We start from the raw sequence: 17,175 nt of genomic DNA on the forward strand, positions 1-17,175 counted from the left end.
TAAATTGTAATGTTTCAGAATTATCGATTAAATTTTTTAATTCAGAATCAATTTGTTGAGTTAGTGCAATTTCGTTATAATCTATGGGATTTGGCATTTATTATAATCTATGGGTTTATTGCATTTATCCTAGAAAGTGCATCTGCTAATATATTCTCAGAGCCTTTTATGTGGTGAATATCGGTGGTAAACTGAGATATAAAATCTAATTGTCTAGCCTGTCTCGGAGAGCATTTGTCCAAGCGTTGTTGGAAAGCGTAAGTTAACGGCTTATGATCCGTAAACAAAGAGAAATTTCTAGCTTCAAGCATATGCCTAAAGTGTTTGATGGCAGCATAAGCTGCTAATAACTCTCTGTCGTAAGCGCTATAGTTTCTTTCTGCTGGGGAGAGTTTCCGAGAAAAGAATACGAGTGGTTGCAATTCTTCATCTACTAATTGAGACAATGTCCCTCCGATTGCAAAGTCTGAAGCGTCGACTTGTAAAATTAATGTGGCATCTGGTTTTGGATGTGCCAATAAAACAGCATTTGCAATTAATTGTTTACAATTTTGGAATTCTTCTTCTGCTTTATCTGACCAGTCCAATTTCGTTTTATCATTCTTTTTAGCTCCTTTTAAATATGAAGTTAAATGTACCTGATGTTTTGCTGTGTTCGGTAAAAATCTACGGAAAAAATTTTAAAATCCAAAAAATCTTTGAAGATCTTTAACTGTTTTTGGTTGTGGATATTTAAGAATTGGTTGGACTTTATCGGGTAAAGGTTTAGTTCCCGAACTAGTAATTAAATGCCCTAATAAAGGAATTTCTGAGACGCCAAATATGCATTTCGAAACATTTATGGTTAGTCCATACGTATTTAATCTCTCTAGAACGATTCGTAAATGAGCTTTATGCTCTTCTTGGCTGGAACTAAATATTAAAATATCATCCAAATAGACATAGCAAAATTTAATATCTCCCAGAATTTCATTCATGAATCGCTGAAAAGTTTGTGCTGCCCCACATAGTCCAAAATTTAAGAATGGGAATTCAAACAGTCCAAATGGTGTACAAACTGCCGTTTTTTGTATATGATCCGGATGCACTGGTATATGAAAATAAGCGCGGACTATATCAAGTTTCGAAAAAATATTTTTTCCGTGGAGTGCATTGGAAAAATCCTGGATATGGGGTATAGGATAACGGTCCGGTATCGTACATTCATTCAATCTCCTATAGTCATCCACAGGACGAATGCTGCCTGAGCTTTTGGTAACGGCATGAAGGGGAGATGACCAAGGTGATTTTGATGGTCGGCATATGCCTTGGTTATCATGAACTGAAATTCTTTTTTGACGGCGTCATACATTTTTGGATTTAGCCTTCTAGGTTCACTATGGAAAGGCGGACCGGTTGTTTCAATAAAATGTACCGTATTGGGTTTAACAGGTTTTAACCCAAATGTTAATTTTGTTAATTCTGGATTCTTCTTTTAGAGATGCATAATTTGTTGATTTTGAAATTATTCCGGGTTGGGTAAATTTAGTTACATTATCAATAAGTTTGCGCCCTTTGAGATCTATTAATAGGTCAAAGGCTTGTAAAAAATTGGCCCCTATTATGGGAACAGGCACATCAGCAATTAAAAATTTCCATGGAAAATTTCGCCTTAGACCTAAGTCCACATTTAATAATTTAGATCCATAAGTATAAATTTTGGAGTTGTTAGCTGCAAAAAGTTGCAGGGAATCAGGCTTTAGATTTTTTTGGTTTTTGTTGAGAGGTATACACGAAACATCAGAGCCAGAATCTATCAAAAATTTGAAATGTGATCTCTTATCAAAAACATGCAAACGATACGATTGCGCGGCTGCCGCCGATGTAGGTTGATCGACAGCCGCTATTACGAGTTTTCCTGATCCGCGTTAGTTGAGTACGAACAGGCGATCGGCACTTAAATGCCTTTTCTCCGAAACGCGAATGATAATAACAATATTTTCTCCCACGATCACCGGAACACCCACGCGAAAAACTGCGCTGTCTGTTTTTCCGACGGAAAGAGCCTCTGCTTCTGTCGCGGGAAAGCCGTTGTACCTGCTTACTTAAAGCGGCAATTTCGCTTCGGAGTGCAGTAAACTCATCCAGAGTGGAAGCCTTCCGCATACCAGTATTTTCCGCGCCTCGGCTAACGGCAAAGACGCCGCTATCTGTTGAGGAAATACGAACCTCGGCAATTTTGTCAGCCATGTTGGCCAAATTGTCCAGGGGTTCATAACTTATTGATAAAATTGAATGCATTTCTGACGGAAGTCTTTGTAGCCATAAAGTTTTGAGGAAATCATCTTTTATGCATGTGCCACCACCGAGTTCGCGCATCTTTCGGAGTAACTGCGATGGTTTATAGGCGCCTAAATGTAGTTCAGGAAGTAGTCGACGGATCTGTTCATTTTCCGAAGCGGAAAATTCGGCTATAAGTCGAGCCTTTAACGCATCATATTTGTTGGTGTCGGGGTGTGCGAGTAAAATATCAGCAACCGCTGATAAAGTTTCCGGATCAATAGTTGCAATCAGATGATTGTATTTAGTAAGGTCATTACTTATTTTTGCTATAGCGAAATTGCTTTCTACTTGGATGAACCACAATTTTATATTGTTCCTCCACAGTGGTGGTATTTTCACCGAAAGATGGGTCACCTGCGACTCTGTCGGAGCGTCAGCATTGACAGTTTCGTTTTCAGTATTAAGCATTTTTGGTTACTCGAAGTGGGAAACTGATAATTATTACAATATTTACGAGTATTAGAAAAAATTATGATTATTTATATACACGTATTTTTAAAAAAAATTGAAGTTAAGTATCATAATAATAAACATGGTAGCCAAAACGAAAGTAATAAGAAATTAATACTTCGAATACAAAAATAACACGAAAAATAATACTGAATAAAAATAATACGATTTCTTAGCCAAAATAATGGGGAAATGAAATATTGACCAATCACAGAGAAATGAAGAGAAAATTCGAACACATACCTGGTCCTTGATGCATTACTTCTCGGCATAATAATCCAAAATAATCCATAATGGGTGGTATGTAAGAAAAGTAACTGAAGGGCTCAATCACCAAAATCTGATTTCAGCATATTTTAGAAATTTTGAGGCTGGACTTCGCAAATTTTAGAAAAGTAAAAAAGAAAGTACCGGGTCACCAGTTTGGTGCGTGGTTTAACACGCATTGCCAAATTTACTTTAAATTAAAGTATTAAAACATTTTTACTTAATGAAAACTGCCAACCATGTAAATAACAAAAATAAATTTTAATTACAAATTAAATTAACAAATATTGATAATGATACATTGGCCGTAATTCCATCGACCAGCACGAGGCAGAAGTTCGGAGCAAGCCGGCGAAAGCAGGAAGTGAGTCACTCATATTCGTTGGAGAGCAAAGTTCATCTCCAAAGTTCATCTCTCATAGGTATGATTGATGCTTATCGCCAGTTGGCGAAACAAACAGTCATTTATCGCCTGTTTGGTCGCTGCAAACCGTTTGAACTCCAAAAGAATTAAGAGAAATGCGAAAAATTCCATTGCAGCTGTCTTTTAAAGTGAGAATGCAGACGATTTTTTTAAAGCGCATACTGACAGTTAAAAATTGCAAAAGAATAAATATTTTCTGTTCGTATTCACATTAAGAAAAAAGAAAATAACTTTTAATTATAAGCTTAACTTTCTTTATTTAATAAATTTTAATTATAATAAAGAACAAAATTAAAATCTTTAATCGATATGTTTTTTAATATTTTTAATTTAACATTTTTCATAATGTAATTGTAGTTTATGTACAACTCAACCATTGCAAAAAGCAGTAAACAAGACGGCAGTGCGGTTGCTATAAGAGGGATCCAATGAGTTGCAATATTGGCGACAAACAGCTGGTGCACACTAATTTTCACTTAGGCCAAAATTTCTACGGCAGCTTGCATTGTATCTAGTGAAAAGAAAAGAGCTGAAAAAAATGACAAGCAATGCATATTTTGTAATAGGTCATTTCACAATACAACAGAATGCTTTAAAGCTCCTGATATGTCACTGGAAGAGAAAAAAGAAATATTAAAGAAGAAAAGTGCGTGCTTTATTTATTTGAAACCAGGTCATAATTCAAAGATTTGCAGGGCCTATTTGAAGTGCATTATATGCAAGAAAAAACATCATAGTGATTGTTTTAATTCAAATACCAATTTCACTTATACAATGAAATTATTAAAAAAGACCAGTTAAATTTCTTTAATATGGAAATAATTATGTTTGTCATTCTTGTGTATATTGAATTTTAGAATCAGTTTAGATTTATTAGAATGATTGTATTCTAGATTTATTTTTTTCCTTCTTGAACCACAAATTTTTCAGAGGTTTAAAATCCTGCATTTTATTTTGGAAAAAAAAATGTATATATAAATAAGATTTTTGAAAACTGTGAAACTTTTAGATATTATCAAGTTCAATGAAGTAATCAAACTTCTAATATGTGTAAATTAGTTAATGACCAATAATTTTTTTAAAAAAATTAACATATTTGTAAAATATTCTGTTTTACATAAATATTTTGAATTATTCAAAATTATTTAGATTTTTAAAGCATATTCCATTTTATAATTGAGAAATGGAGCTGGCTGCTGTAACTCTTTATTGTAATCTGTCTATTGAATAAATTTAATTTATATATGAATTTGCAAGTTATAGTAATATATGATATGCATAATCATGGTTATTTTTATATATTAATGTAATTTATGCTTGTCTTACTATATGTTCCCTGCTTAAAAAATCTTTTTAAAAAAGTTTTCTTTTTGAAAATGTTGATCTATTTCAAAAATGTCATATAAAAAAAGACAAACTAATATCAATGATTTTGTCCTTGCATGACGCATATAATTTCACCCTTAATTCTATTGCAGAAAATAAGTTGTCAGTGGTGATTAAATAAAAATAGTTGCAAGAACAATATTGTTAATTCTGGATCTGGTAGAGGACTTATTGAAAGTCAAGTGAAAATAATTGCTCATATTTCAAAACAGGGAAATATCTTTATATTTTCAAACTTGTTTCAGAAATATATATTATATATCTATGGAGAAAATTTAGAGAAATGCAGTAAAATTTTATTTCCAAGGATTTTAAATCCTCAAACGTGTTTCATATGCAGTTCTCAACCTTAAAATGCTTTTTTCTCTTCTTGCATATTATTCATACCATGCAGTATTTTCTGAAATTGATCTGTTAAGGGGTTCAATTAAGAATTTTAAAATTTACAGCAAAAACATTTCATTTACAATTTTACTATATACTGTTATGGTTTCTGGACAATTAATATATTTATTGTGTCACTGAGGATTAAGAAATGTGATAATATAAAAATAAATTATTTGTTCTCATTTTTCATCTGATATCCCTAAAATTGTTCAATAATGGAATTCACAAACTTGTATGATAAATGTATACTTGCATACTTCAGATAATTTTCATCATTATTACTACCATTGCTTTTGTTGTACACAAACATTATTATTTTAAATGTTCTGTATTTTTGAACCAGGGTTTCTCATCCTGAGTGTAAAAAATATTTTTTACGAAATGAATATTTACATGTAACCCAATTTCTTAGCAATTTTGTTAAAATTTTATGTTGCAAATATAACCATGTTTACAAGACAATTTTCAATAGATGTGTTTACGAGAGTATATTTTCTTATGTTAAGTCATATTTCTGTTTGTTCAATGCATGCGGAAATTTTCTCAGAATATTTCGCCTTTATTTCATACAGCTTAATCCTTTCAAAACTATTCTAGTCATTATTGCATTGTTAAACTTATTCATATATCTGCTCTGTTGAAATTACATGCTTATAATTTATATACCATATATAAATACACATATCATATTTTTCATTGCTAGTTTCACTTACAATCTGCTTTAAATATCTCTTTGGAGTAAAAGCTCAAAAATCTTAACTTGTACATAGAAAAAAACTAAATATGTAACTTGTTGACATCAAATTATCTATATCAATTAACTGTCATTCAAATTATAGGTATCATCAAACTGACATTTATTTAATTAAAAGGATGGATTATTGACTCATGGATGCAATAATTTATTTTAAATATTTTCATGAAATCTTGCTCCAATTGCATTTTAAATTGCTTAACTTTCTCATAAATTCCGCTAATTTTTATAGCAAATATATCAAACATGTTTATCTGACCAAAATAAACAGGGTCTGTATGGATTTCTCATGTTTATCAACAGAATATTTCACCTTTCTTATTTCATGCATCTTAATCCTTTCAGAACTATTCTAGTCATAATTTCAGTTTTAAACTTATTCAAATATTTGCTCTGTTGAAATTACATGCTTATAATTTATATACCATATATAAATACACATATCATATTTTTCATTGCTAGTTTCACTTACAATCTGCTTTAAATATCTATTTGGAGTAAAAGCTCAAAAATCTTAACTTGTACATAGAAAAAAACAAAACATGTAATTAGTTGACATCAAATGATCAGTATTAATTAGCTGACATTTAAAATATAGCTACCATCAAACTGACATTTATTTAATTAAAAGGATTCTTGACCCATGGGTGCAATAATTTATTTTAAATATTTACACAAAAGATTGCTCTAATTACATTTTAAATTGCTTAATTCTTTCATAAATTCTTCTCCATTTTTTATAGCAAAGATGACAAACTCATGTTTGCCTGGCAAAAATAAACAAGATTTATATATGAGACAAAAAAAAAGTTTTATTTTGAAAATGTTGATCTATTTCAAAAATGTTGTTATATAAATAAAAGAAAAACTAATATCAATGCTTTTTTCCTTGCATGAGGCATCTAATTTTACCCTTATTTCTATTTCAGAAAATAAATTGTCAGTGGTGATTAAATACAAATAGATGCAAGATGAATATTTTTAATTCTGGATCTGATAGAGGACTTATTGCAAGTCAAGTGAAAATAATTGCTCATATCTGTGAGTACTTCAAAACAGGGAAATATCTTTGTAACATGTTGTAAAATATTTCACCCTGTTTATTTTTTTGTCTTATGTATGTGTTCAATTTAAGATTGTGCAATATTATTTTCAATGTCTGAATACAAACCGTCCACCTATAACCTAAGAATTCATTGTTTTGTTTTGATTTAGCTTGTGCTGTATGGCAACATCTTGTAAATAGTGTAGATTGTTTTGAATGTGTTTGTACGTTAATATAGAGCTGTGATATGCAATCAGGTCGTTAATTGCATTTAAGAACACTGATTAATACACTTTTTCATGAGTATATCACTCATCTGGAGATCTTTTGATCATTTGAGTGAATTGTAATAGAAAAGGCGTCCGCAACGATATTTTTACTGACATTGTTTACATTTCTGGCGTCCGCGACAGGACATTGTTTTTGAATACAAACATGTTTAAAACAGCTAAGGGCTTCTTGAAAGAGGACTTGTTGTTTGTAGCTGAAGAAATTGAAGAGACACTGCCTGATAAGGTAAAAATTTCTGAACTGAAAGATATTATTTTGAATAGCAAAGAGTATTTGGATGTTCCAGACTTTGTGACAAATATTTTAGTAACGGCCGTGAGCCAGCGAAAACTAAAAGAAGAACAAAAACAAAAGCAAGCAGAATATGAAGAAAGTGGAAAAATAAGAGAACACGAACTGGAATTGGCGAGAATCAGAGCAACGTTGCCAATTACAGGTGAGTGTCAAAATACTGTTATATCTGGTGCTAAAAAGAAATTTAATCTGCCAAAATTAGAATTTAGACAGTTTAAATGGCGATATTAAAGATTGGCTACAATTTTGGAGCCAATTTCAACACATTCATAACGATGATGAAATCGCGCCTGAGAACAAATTTCAATATCTTGTGCAAGCTACTGTAAATGGATCACGAGCCCGAGAAGTAGTAGAAAGCTTCCCGGCAACAGCAGCCAATTATGCCAAAGCAGTTCAAAGTTTAAAAGCACGATTTGGGAGAGATGAACAATTAGTAGAAGTTTATGTTCGGGAATTATTGAAGTTGATAATCTCAGTTCAGAAACATGAGAAAATATCGATGACATCTCTCTATGATAAACTCGAATCTTATCTGAGAGCCTTAGAGACTTTAGGAGTGAATACTGATAAATGTGCTTCAATTCTTTATCCCATGGTGGAGTCTTGTTTTCAAGAGGACTTTTTGAAAGCATGGAATAGAAGTGCTTCTTCAGCAGTCTCAACTGATGCTAAAGACCGTTTAACCAACTTGATGACTTTTCTTAAAGCAGAAACGGAGGGCAAAGAAAGAATTAATTTGGCTATGGCTGGTTTTGGCTTGGGTGCAGATGAAAATCGTCAATCATTTAAGAAAAAAGTAAGAGATTTTCCAATGAAAAAGGTACCTACAGCTGCCAATTTATTGACTACAGCTTCAAAAGAAGTGAAGAAAGAATGTGTTTTCTGTACTGGGAAACATTCGAGCTAAGACTGTTTTCAAGCTCAGAAGATGAGTTTGGCTGAAAGGTATAATATTTTAAGAGAGAAGCAATGTTGCTTTGCTTGCTTAACACCAAAGCATACATCTCGTTCTTGTAAGGCATTTTTAAGATGTGTAATATGTGGGAAAAAGCATGTCCCACTTAGTTGTGAGTCTCTAGAGGCTAAGAATCAAGATTCATTCAAAAGTGAGAATAAGAGTCCAAATGTGGAAGTTAATATGGCCAACAACACTTCTAGTCCCAGGGTGTTCCTCCAAACGTTGAAATTAAAAATGGTGTGTGGTAACAAAGAAATCCCAGTTAGGGCAATTCTAGATTCTGGGTCACAAAAGACTTATGTATTAAAGAATGTTGTTGAGAAAATGGGATACATCCCACTCAGAAAAGAAATTCTGATGCACTAATTGTTTGGGGGCATTAAATCTGACAAGTGCGAACATAATTGCTATAGGATAAAACTGAGAAATCAAGACAACAGTGTTACATGCAACCTGGAAGCATTAGACCAGCCATCTATATGTGACAAAATTTCATCAGTCACTCCAGGTTCATGGATTACAGAGCTCCGTGAGATGAATATTAGGCTATCAGATGTAGGGGAGGAGCCACAATCTGTTCAAGTGCTTCTTGGTTCAGATGTGATAGGGAATATCATGACTGGCCAGCGTAGAGTTCTATCCTGTGGGCTTGTTGCCATGGAGACACTACTTGGCTGGACTCTGTCAGGTAAAGTTCCTGAGAATGAGATGTCATCATACAATGCTATGCTGGTGGCCTCCCTATTTGTGAAAGAGATGGATATCTCCCAATTATGGAGATTGGATTCCTTGGGGATCCAAGATCCTTCAGAACAAAAATCCAAAGTGGAGCTTCATAAGGCGTCAATGGAGCACTTCTTAAGAACTGTCAAGGTCGATGAAGAAGAGCGATTCCTTGTCTCCCTACCTTGGCTCGACGGTCATTTGCCTCTTCCAGACAACTTCAATTCGGCACTCAAAGGGTTGCAAGTGACAACCCATAAGCTGAAGAAGGAAAACTTATTTCAAGAATACGGTGATGTCTTTAAAGAATGGAAACGAGAAGGCATAATTGAAGAAGTTCCCCTAGAGGAAATAAAGTCTGCTTGTCACTATCTGCCCCATCGACATGTGGTGAAGCCGAACAGCACTACGAAAATTAGGCCCGTCTTTAACGCTTCATCAAAACAAAAGGGAGCGGTCAGCCTCAATGACTGTTTGGAAAAGGGATTAAACTTGATCGAATTGATCCCTTCCATGTTAAAAAGGTTTCGACTGTATAGGTTTGGCATTTCGGCTGATATACGGAAGGCCTTCTTACAAATAAGTCTATATAAGGAGGATCGAAATTTCCTGCGATTTTTGTGGCACAGTGAAGAAGGAGAGCTCATACATTACCGACATTGCCGAGTGGTGTTTGGTGTTTCCAGCAGCCCGTTCTTGCTTGGGTCAACAATCCAATACCACTTGGAGAGAAAGTTGGAAGAAGCGCAGCAAGGCCGTGGAAGATACCCTGAGTGCATTATTCAAAAGTTGATGAACAGCTTTTACGTGGACAATTGTTTAGCAAGTTTCAAAACTCAGTCGGAGCTAGAACGATTTATTGATGTAGCCACGGAGATCATGGCTGAAAGAAAATTCGACTTACGAGGGTGGGAGCACTCTAGTCCATCTGATCCAATAACAAATCCTACAATCATCCTGGGAACGATTTGGGGCAGACATTGTGATACTCTTTCAATAAATATTCCTGATTTGAGAGAACTAATGGAAGAGGTAATCACGAAAAGAAATATTCTTGCTGCTTCCCACAAAGTGTTTGATCCCTTGGGGATTACTAGTCCAGTTTTGCTACTACCAAAACTTTGGCTACAAAATTTGTGGAAATCTAAAATCGGTTGGGATGAAGAAGTAGATCTAAAAACAAATCAAGATTTTCTGAAGTGGCTAATGGAGCTGGAATATTTGAAGCATGTTAGAGTACCAAGATGGTTACACTGTGATAGCGGATTTGAGAATGTTTCATTGCATTTTTTTTTTGCGACGCGAGCAAACTAGCCTATTCTGCGGTTGTTTTCCTACGAGTTGATAGTGGAAACTCTGTACACATAAAACTGGTGCAGAGTAAAACTAGAATTGCACCTTGTGGAAAAAAGGAAACAACTATTGCAAGGCTGGAACTGCTTGGTGCTGCTATATCTGCTCGTCTTTCTTCCACTGTCTTGAAAGAGTTTCCAACAGACAATGTTTATTTCTGGGCAGACTCTACTACTGTGCTGGCTTGGTTGAAGAGAGAAGAACCGTGGGGTGTATTTGTTTACAACCGTGTTCAAGAAATTCGAAAGCTGACACCAGTCAAAGCCTGGAGACACGTTCCTGGATCACTGAATCCAGTGGACTGTCCGAGTAGAGGGTGTTCAGCGAAGCAGCTTTGCAGTTCGAAATGGTGGGAAGGTCCCAGTTGGTTGTATCTTTCGTCTCATGAATGGCCTGTTAGTGATGTGGTAGTAGATGTCAATGAGGAAGAAGTCAATAAAGAGAAGAGCTATCGTGACCTCTCTGATGAATATTCAAACAACCGATATAAAGAGTGAATATTTTTCCACCTATAGTAGAAACATCAGAGTAGTGGCATGGATTCTACGTTTTATTCATAACGTTTCAAATGCAACAAAGCTAAAAGGAAGCTTAGTCTATGAAGAATTCAGACAAACAGAGATTTTGTGTTTCAAGTCCATGCAGTCAAATGCCTTTCAAGATGAGAAACTTCTTGCTAAAATGCAAACATTTAAAGATGAAGATGGGCTTCTGAGAATAAGAACCAAACTAGCAGACAGTTGTGAGAAGGAAGATTTCAAGTTTCCAATTCTCTTACCTGCCAATGATGTTGTAGTAAAATTAATTCGAGAGGAGCATATAAAAGCAATGCATGCAGGCTCTTCAATATTACTCGCCCGGCTTAGAGAGAAATTTTGGATAATTAGAGCTAAAAGATTAGTAAAGCAGGTTCTTTCTGAGTGTGTGATTTGCAAGCGTTATAAAGCTAAACATCTTGAAGTGCTCTTCGCTTCACTGCCTAAAGATAGAGTTACTCAGACAAAGGTATTTGAAGTAACAGGTGTAGACTATGCAGGTCCTCTTTATCTTAAGTCTAAAGGAAAGGCCTGGATTGTTTTATTTACTTGTGCTGTCTACAGAGCAGTGCATTTTGAATTAGTCCGATCACTCACTACTGATACTTTTATTCAAGCCTTAAGATGGTTCATTGCGAGAAGAGGCAGGATTTCAGTACTTTACAGTGACAACGGTACTAATTTCGTAGGGACAAATAATGCGTTGCGAGCATTAGATTGGGATAAAATTTCTGTGTACTCAACTGCTCAGAAAATCACTTGGAAATTTATCCCACCCACAGCAGCCTGGTGGGGTGGATGGTGGGAGCGTATTGTGAGAACGCTCAAAGAGCTTTTACGTCGAGTGTTAGGAAAATCTATTGTAAATTATGAAGAGCTCCTAACCATCTTATGTGACTGTGAGTCAATAATCAATGCTAGACCGTTGACATACATACAAGATGATCCAAATGAATTGCTACCTTTGACCCCAGCCATGTTTATTCACGGAAACAGCAACTATGAAACACCAGATTTCGATAAAGTAGATCGATCTTCGTTGGTAAAGCGCACCAAATATTTGCAGAAGTTGCGTGAAGATCTTAGACAAAGATTTAGAAATGAATATCTTGCTCTTCTGGTCCACAGATGGACAAGGAAAAGTGATGTTTTAGAAGTGGAAAGTGGTCTTCTGTTCGAATCTCGAAATCGGCCAATAATTTATAATTTTTCCTTTTTTTTAAATAAATTTTATCTTTATTTCTCCATTATTCATAGAGTTACTATGAATCATTCCAAATCATATATTTCAAAACAATATTATAAATTTAAAATATTTCTATATTTTATCGGAATTTTAAGAGTCAAGTTCCCGCACATGCGCAGAATCTATTAATATTCTTAGCATTGTGCTTTTAAAACAAGATTTACACAATACTTAAAACTTATTGCCGAGTCGTAATGAGAATCTTTGACCCTTCAGAAGCTCTCGAGGTACGCGTCTTGGTGGCTAGATCGGCAGGGTGTGTCATTGTATTTTGCTGGTCTTCTGTTCGAATCTCGAGATCGACAAAGATTTTATAATTTTTCTTTTTTTTTTTAAATAAATTTTATCTTTATTTTTCCATTATTCATAGAGTTACTACGAATCAATCCAAATCATATATTTCAAAACAATATTATAAATTTAAAATATTTCTATATTTTATCGGAATTTTAAGAGTCAAGTTCCCGCACATGCGCAGAATCTATTAATATTCTTAGCATTGTGCTTTTAAAACCAGATTTACACAATACTTAAAACTTATTGCCGAGTCGTAATGAGAATCTTTGACCCTTCAGAAGCTCTCGAGGTACGCGTCTTGGTATCTAGATCGGCAGGGTGTGTCATTGTATTTTGCTGGTCTTCTGTTCGAATCTCGAGATCGACAAAGATTTTATAATTTTTCTTTTTTTTAAAAATAAATTTTATCTTTATTTTTCCATTATTCATAGAGTTACTATGAATCAATCCAAATCATATATTTCAAAACAATATTATAAATTTAAAATATTTCTATATTTTATCGGAATTTTAAGAGTCAAGTTCCCGCACATGCGCAGAATCTATTAATATTCTTAGCATTGTGCTTTTAAAACCAGATTTACACAATACTTAAAACTTATTGCTGAGTCGTAATGAGAATCTTTGACCCTTCAGAAGCTCTCGAGGTACGCGTCTTGGTGGCTAGATCGGCAGTGTGTGTCGTTGTATTTTGCTGGTCTTATGTTCGAATCTCGAGATCGACAAAGATTTTATAATTTTTCTTTTTTTTAAATAAATTTTATCTATACTTCTCCATTATTCATAGAGTTACTCTGAATCATTCCAAATCATATATTTCAAAACAATATTATAAATTTAAAATATTTCTATATTTTATCGGAATTTTAAGAGTCAAGTTCCCGCACATGCGCAGAATCTATTACTATTCTTAGCATTGTGCTTTTAAAACCAGATTTACACAATACTTAAAACTTATTGCCGAGTCGTAATGAGAATCTTTGACCCTTCAGAAGCTCTCGAGGTACGCGTCTTGGTATCTAGATCGGCAGGGTGTGTCATTGTATTTTGCTGGTCTTCTGTTCGAATCTCGAGATCGACAAAGATTTTATAATTTTTCTTTTTTTTAAAAATAAATTTTATCTTTATTTTTCCATTATTCATAGAGTTACTATGAATCAATCCAAATCATATATTTCAAAACAATATTATAAATTTAAAATATTTCTATATTTTATCGGAATTTTAAGAGTCAAGTTCCCGCACATGCGCAGAATCTATTAATATTCTTAGCATTGTGCTTTTAAAACCAGATTTACACAATACTTAAAACTTATTGCTGAGTCGTAATGAGAATCTTTGACCCTTCAGAAGCTCTCGAGGTACGCGTCTTGGTGGCTAGATCGGCAGTGTGTGTCGTTGTATTTTGCTGGTCTTATGTTCGAATCTCGAGATCGACAAAGATTTTATAATTTTTCTTTTTTTTAAATAAATTTTATCTATATTTCTCCATTATTCATAGAGTTACTCTGAATCATTCCAAATCATATATTTCAAAACAATATTATAAATTTAAAATATTTCTATATTTTATCGGAATTTTAAGAGTCAAGTTCCCGCACATGCGCAGAATCTATTAATATTCTTAGCATTGTGCTTTTAAAACCAGATTTACACAATACTTAAAACTTATTGCCGAGTCGTAATGAGAATCTTTGACCCTTCAGAAGCTCTCGAGGTACGCGTCTTGGTATCTAGATCGGCAGGGTGTGTCATTGTATTTTGCTGGTCTTCTGTTCGAATCTCGAGATCGACAAAGATTTTATAATTTTTCTTTTTTTTTAAAATAAATTTTATCTTTATTTTTCCATTATTCATAGAGTTACTATGAATCAATCCAAATCATATATTTCAAAACAATATTATAAATTTAAAATATTTCTATATTTTATCGGAATTTTAAGAGTCAAGTTCCCGCACATGCGCAGAATCTATTAATATTCTTAGCATTGTGCTTTTAAAACCAGATTTACACAATACTTAAAACTTATTGCTGAGTCGTAATGAGAATCTTTGACCCTTCAGAAGCTCTCGAGGTACGCGTCTTGGTGGCTAGATCGGCAGTGTGTGTCGTTGTATTTTGCTGGTCTTATGTTCGAATCTCGAGATCGACAAAGATTTTATAATTTTTCTTTTTTTTTAAATAAATTTTATCTATATTTCTCCATTATTCATAGAGTTACTATGAATCATTCCAAATCATATATTTCAAAACAATATTATAAATTTAAATTATTTCTATATTTTATCGGAATTTTAAGAGTCAAGTTCCCGCACATGCGCAGAATCTATTAATATTCTTAGCATTGTGCTTTTAAAACCAGATTTACACAATACTTAAAACTTATTGCCGAGTCGTAATGAGAATCTTTGACCCTTCAGAAGCTCTCGAGGTACGCGTCTTGGTATCTAGATCGGCAGGGTGTGTCATTGTATTTTGCTGGTCTTCTGTTCGAATCTCGAGATCGACAAAGATTTTATAATTTTTCTTTTTTTTAAAAATAAATTTTATCTTTATTTTTCCATTATTCATAGAGTTACTATGAATCAATCCAAATCATATATTTCAAAACAATATTATAAATTTAAAATATTTCTATATTTTATCGGAATTTTAAGAGTCAAGTTCCCGCACATGCGCAGAATCTATTAATATTCTTAGCATTGTGCTTTTAAAACAAGATTTACACAATACTTAAAACTTATTGCTGAGTCGTAATGAGAATCTTTGACCCTTCAGAAGCTCTCGAGGTACGCGTCTTGGTGGCTAGATCGGCAGTGTGTGTCGTTGTATTTTGCTGGTCTTATGTTCGAATCTCGAGATCGACAAAGATTTTATAATTTTTCTTTTTTTTAAATAAATTTTATCTATATTTCTCCATTATTCATAGAGTTACTCTGAATCATTCCAAATCATATATTTCAAAACAATATTATAAATTTAAAATATTTCTATATTTTATCGGAATTTTAAGAGTCAAGTTCCCGCACATGCGCAGAATCTATTAATATTCTTAGCATTGTGCTTTTAAAACCAGATTTACACAATACTTAAAACTTATTGCCGAGTCGTAATGAGAATCTTTGACCCTTCAGAAGCTCTCGAGGTACGCGTCTTGGTATCTAGATCGGCAGGGTGTGTCATTGTATTTTGCTGGTCTTCTGTTCGAATCTCGAGATCGACAAAGATTTTATAATTTTTCTTTTTTTTAAAAATAAATTTTATCTTTATTTTTCCATTATTCATAGAGTTACTATGAATCAATCCAAATCATATATTTCAAAACAATGATATAAATTTAAAATATTTCTATATTTTATCGGAATTTTAAGAGTCAAGTTCCCGCACATGCGCAGAATCTATTAATATTCTTAGCATTGTGCTTTTAAAACCAGATTTACACAATACTTAAAACTTATTGCTGAGTCGTAATGAGAATCTTTGACCCTTCAGAAGCTCTCGAGGTACGCGTCTTGGTGGCTAGATCGGCAGTGTGTGTCGTTGTATTTTGCTGGTCTTATGTTCGAATCTCGAGATCGACAAAGATTTTATAATTTTTCTTTTTTTTAAATAAATTTTATCTATATTTCTCCATTATTCATAGAGTTACTATGAATCATTCCAAATCATATATTTCAAAACAATATTATAAATTTAAATTATTTCTATATTTTATCGGAATTTTAAGAGTCAAGTTCCCGCACATGCGCAGAATCTATTAATATTCTTAGCATTGTGCTTTTAAAACCAGATTTACACAATACTTAAAACTTATTGCCGAGTCGTAATGAGAATCTTTGACCCTTCAGAAGCTCTCGAGGTACGCGTCTTGGTATCTAGATCGGCAGGGTGTGTCATTGTATTTTGCTGGTCTTCTGTTCGAATCTCGAGATCGACAAAGATTTTATAATTTTTCTTTTTTTTTTAAATAAATTTTATCTTTATTTTTCCATTATTCATAGAGTTACTATGAATCAATCCAAATCATATAATTCAAAACAATATTATAAATTTAAAATATTTCTATATTTTATCGGAATTTTAAGAGTCAAGTTCCCGCACATGCGCAGAATCTATTAATATTCTTAGCATTGTGCTTTTAAAACCAGATTTACACAATACTTAAAACTTATTGCCGAGTCGTAATGAGAATCTTTGACCCTTCAGAAGCTCTCGAGGTACGCGTCTTGGTATCTAGATCGGCAGGGTGTGTCATTGTATTTTGCTGGTCTTCTGTTCGAATCTCGAGATCGACAAAGATTTTATAATTTTTCTTTTTTTTAAAAATAAATTTTATCTTTATTTTTCCATTATTCATAGAGTTACTATGAATCAATCCAAATCATATATTTCAAAACAATATTATAAATTTAAAATATTTCTATATTTTATCGGAATT

At 33.3% G+C, this 17,175-nt stretch overlaps 3 protein-coding genes across 3 annotated transcripts; all 3 read left to right on the top strand.

Annotated features, from left to right (window-relative positions):
- Positions 1-8,551: 8,551 nt before the first annotated feature.
- On the top strand, positions 8,552-8,947 carry LOC129968427 (uncharacterized). The gene has a single exon (XM_056082285.1). It carries the CDS (start codon positions 8,552-8,554, stop codon positions 8,945-8,947), a length of 396 nt encoding a protein of 131 aa, XP_055938260.1.
- Positions 8,948-9,115: 168 nt separating this feature from the next.
- LOC129968428 (uncharacterized) lies at positions 9,116-11,154 on the top strand. The gene is made up of 2 exons (XM_056082286.1): positions 9,116-10,534; positions 10,684-11,154. Exons 1-2 carry the CDS (start codon positions 9,116-9,118, stop codon positions 11,152-11,154), a joined length of 1,890 nt encoding a protein of 629 aa, XP_055938261.1.
- Positions 11,155-11,296: 142 nt separating this feature from the next.
- LOC129968429 (uncharacterized) lies at positions 11,297-12,339 on the top strand. The gene is made up of 2 exons (XM_056082287.1): positions 11,297-12,235; positions 12,322-12,339. Exons 1-2 carry the CDS (start codon positions 11,297-11,299, stop codon positions 12,337-12,339), a joined length of 957 nt encoding a protein of 318 aa, XP_055938262.1.
- Positions 12,340-17,175: the final 4,836 nt, after the last annotated feature.

Source organism: Argiope bruennichi, chromosome 5 (assembly GCF_947563725.1).
Source record: "Argiope bruennichi chromosome 5, qqArgBrue1.1, whole genome shotgun sequence".
NCBI lineage: Eukaryota > Metazoa > Arthropoda > Arachnida > Araneae > Araneidae > Argiope > Argiope bruennichi.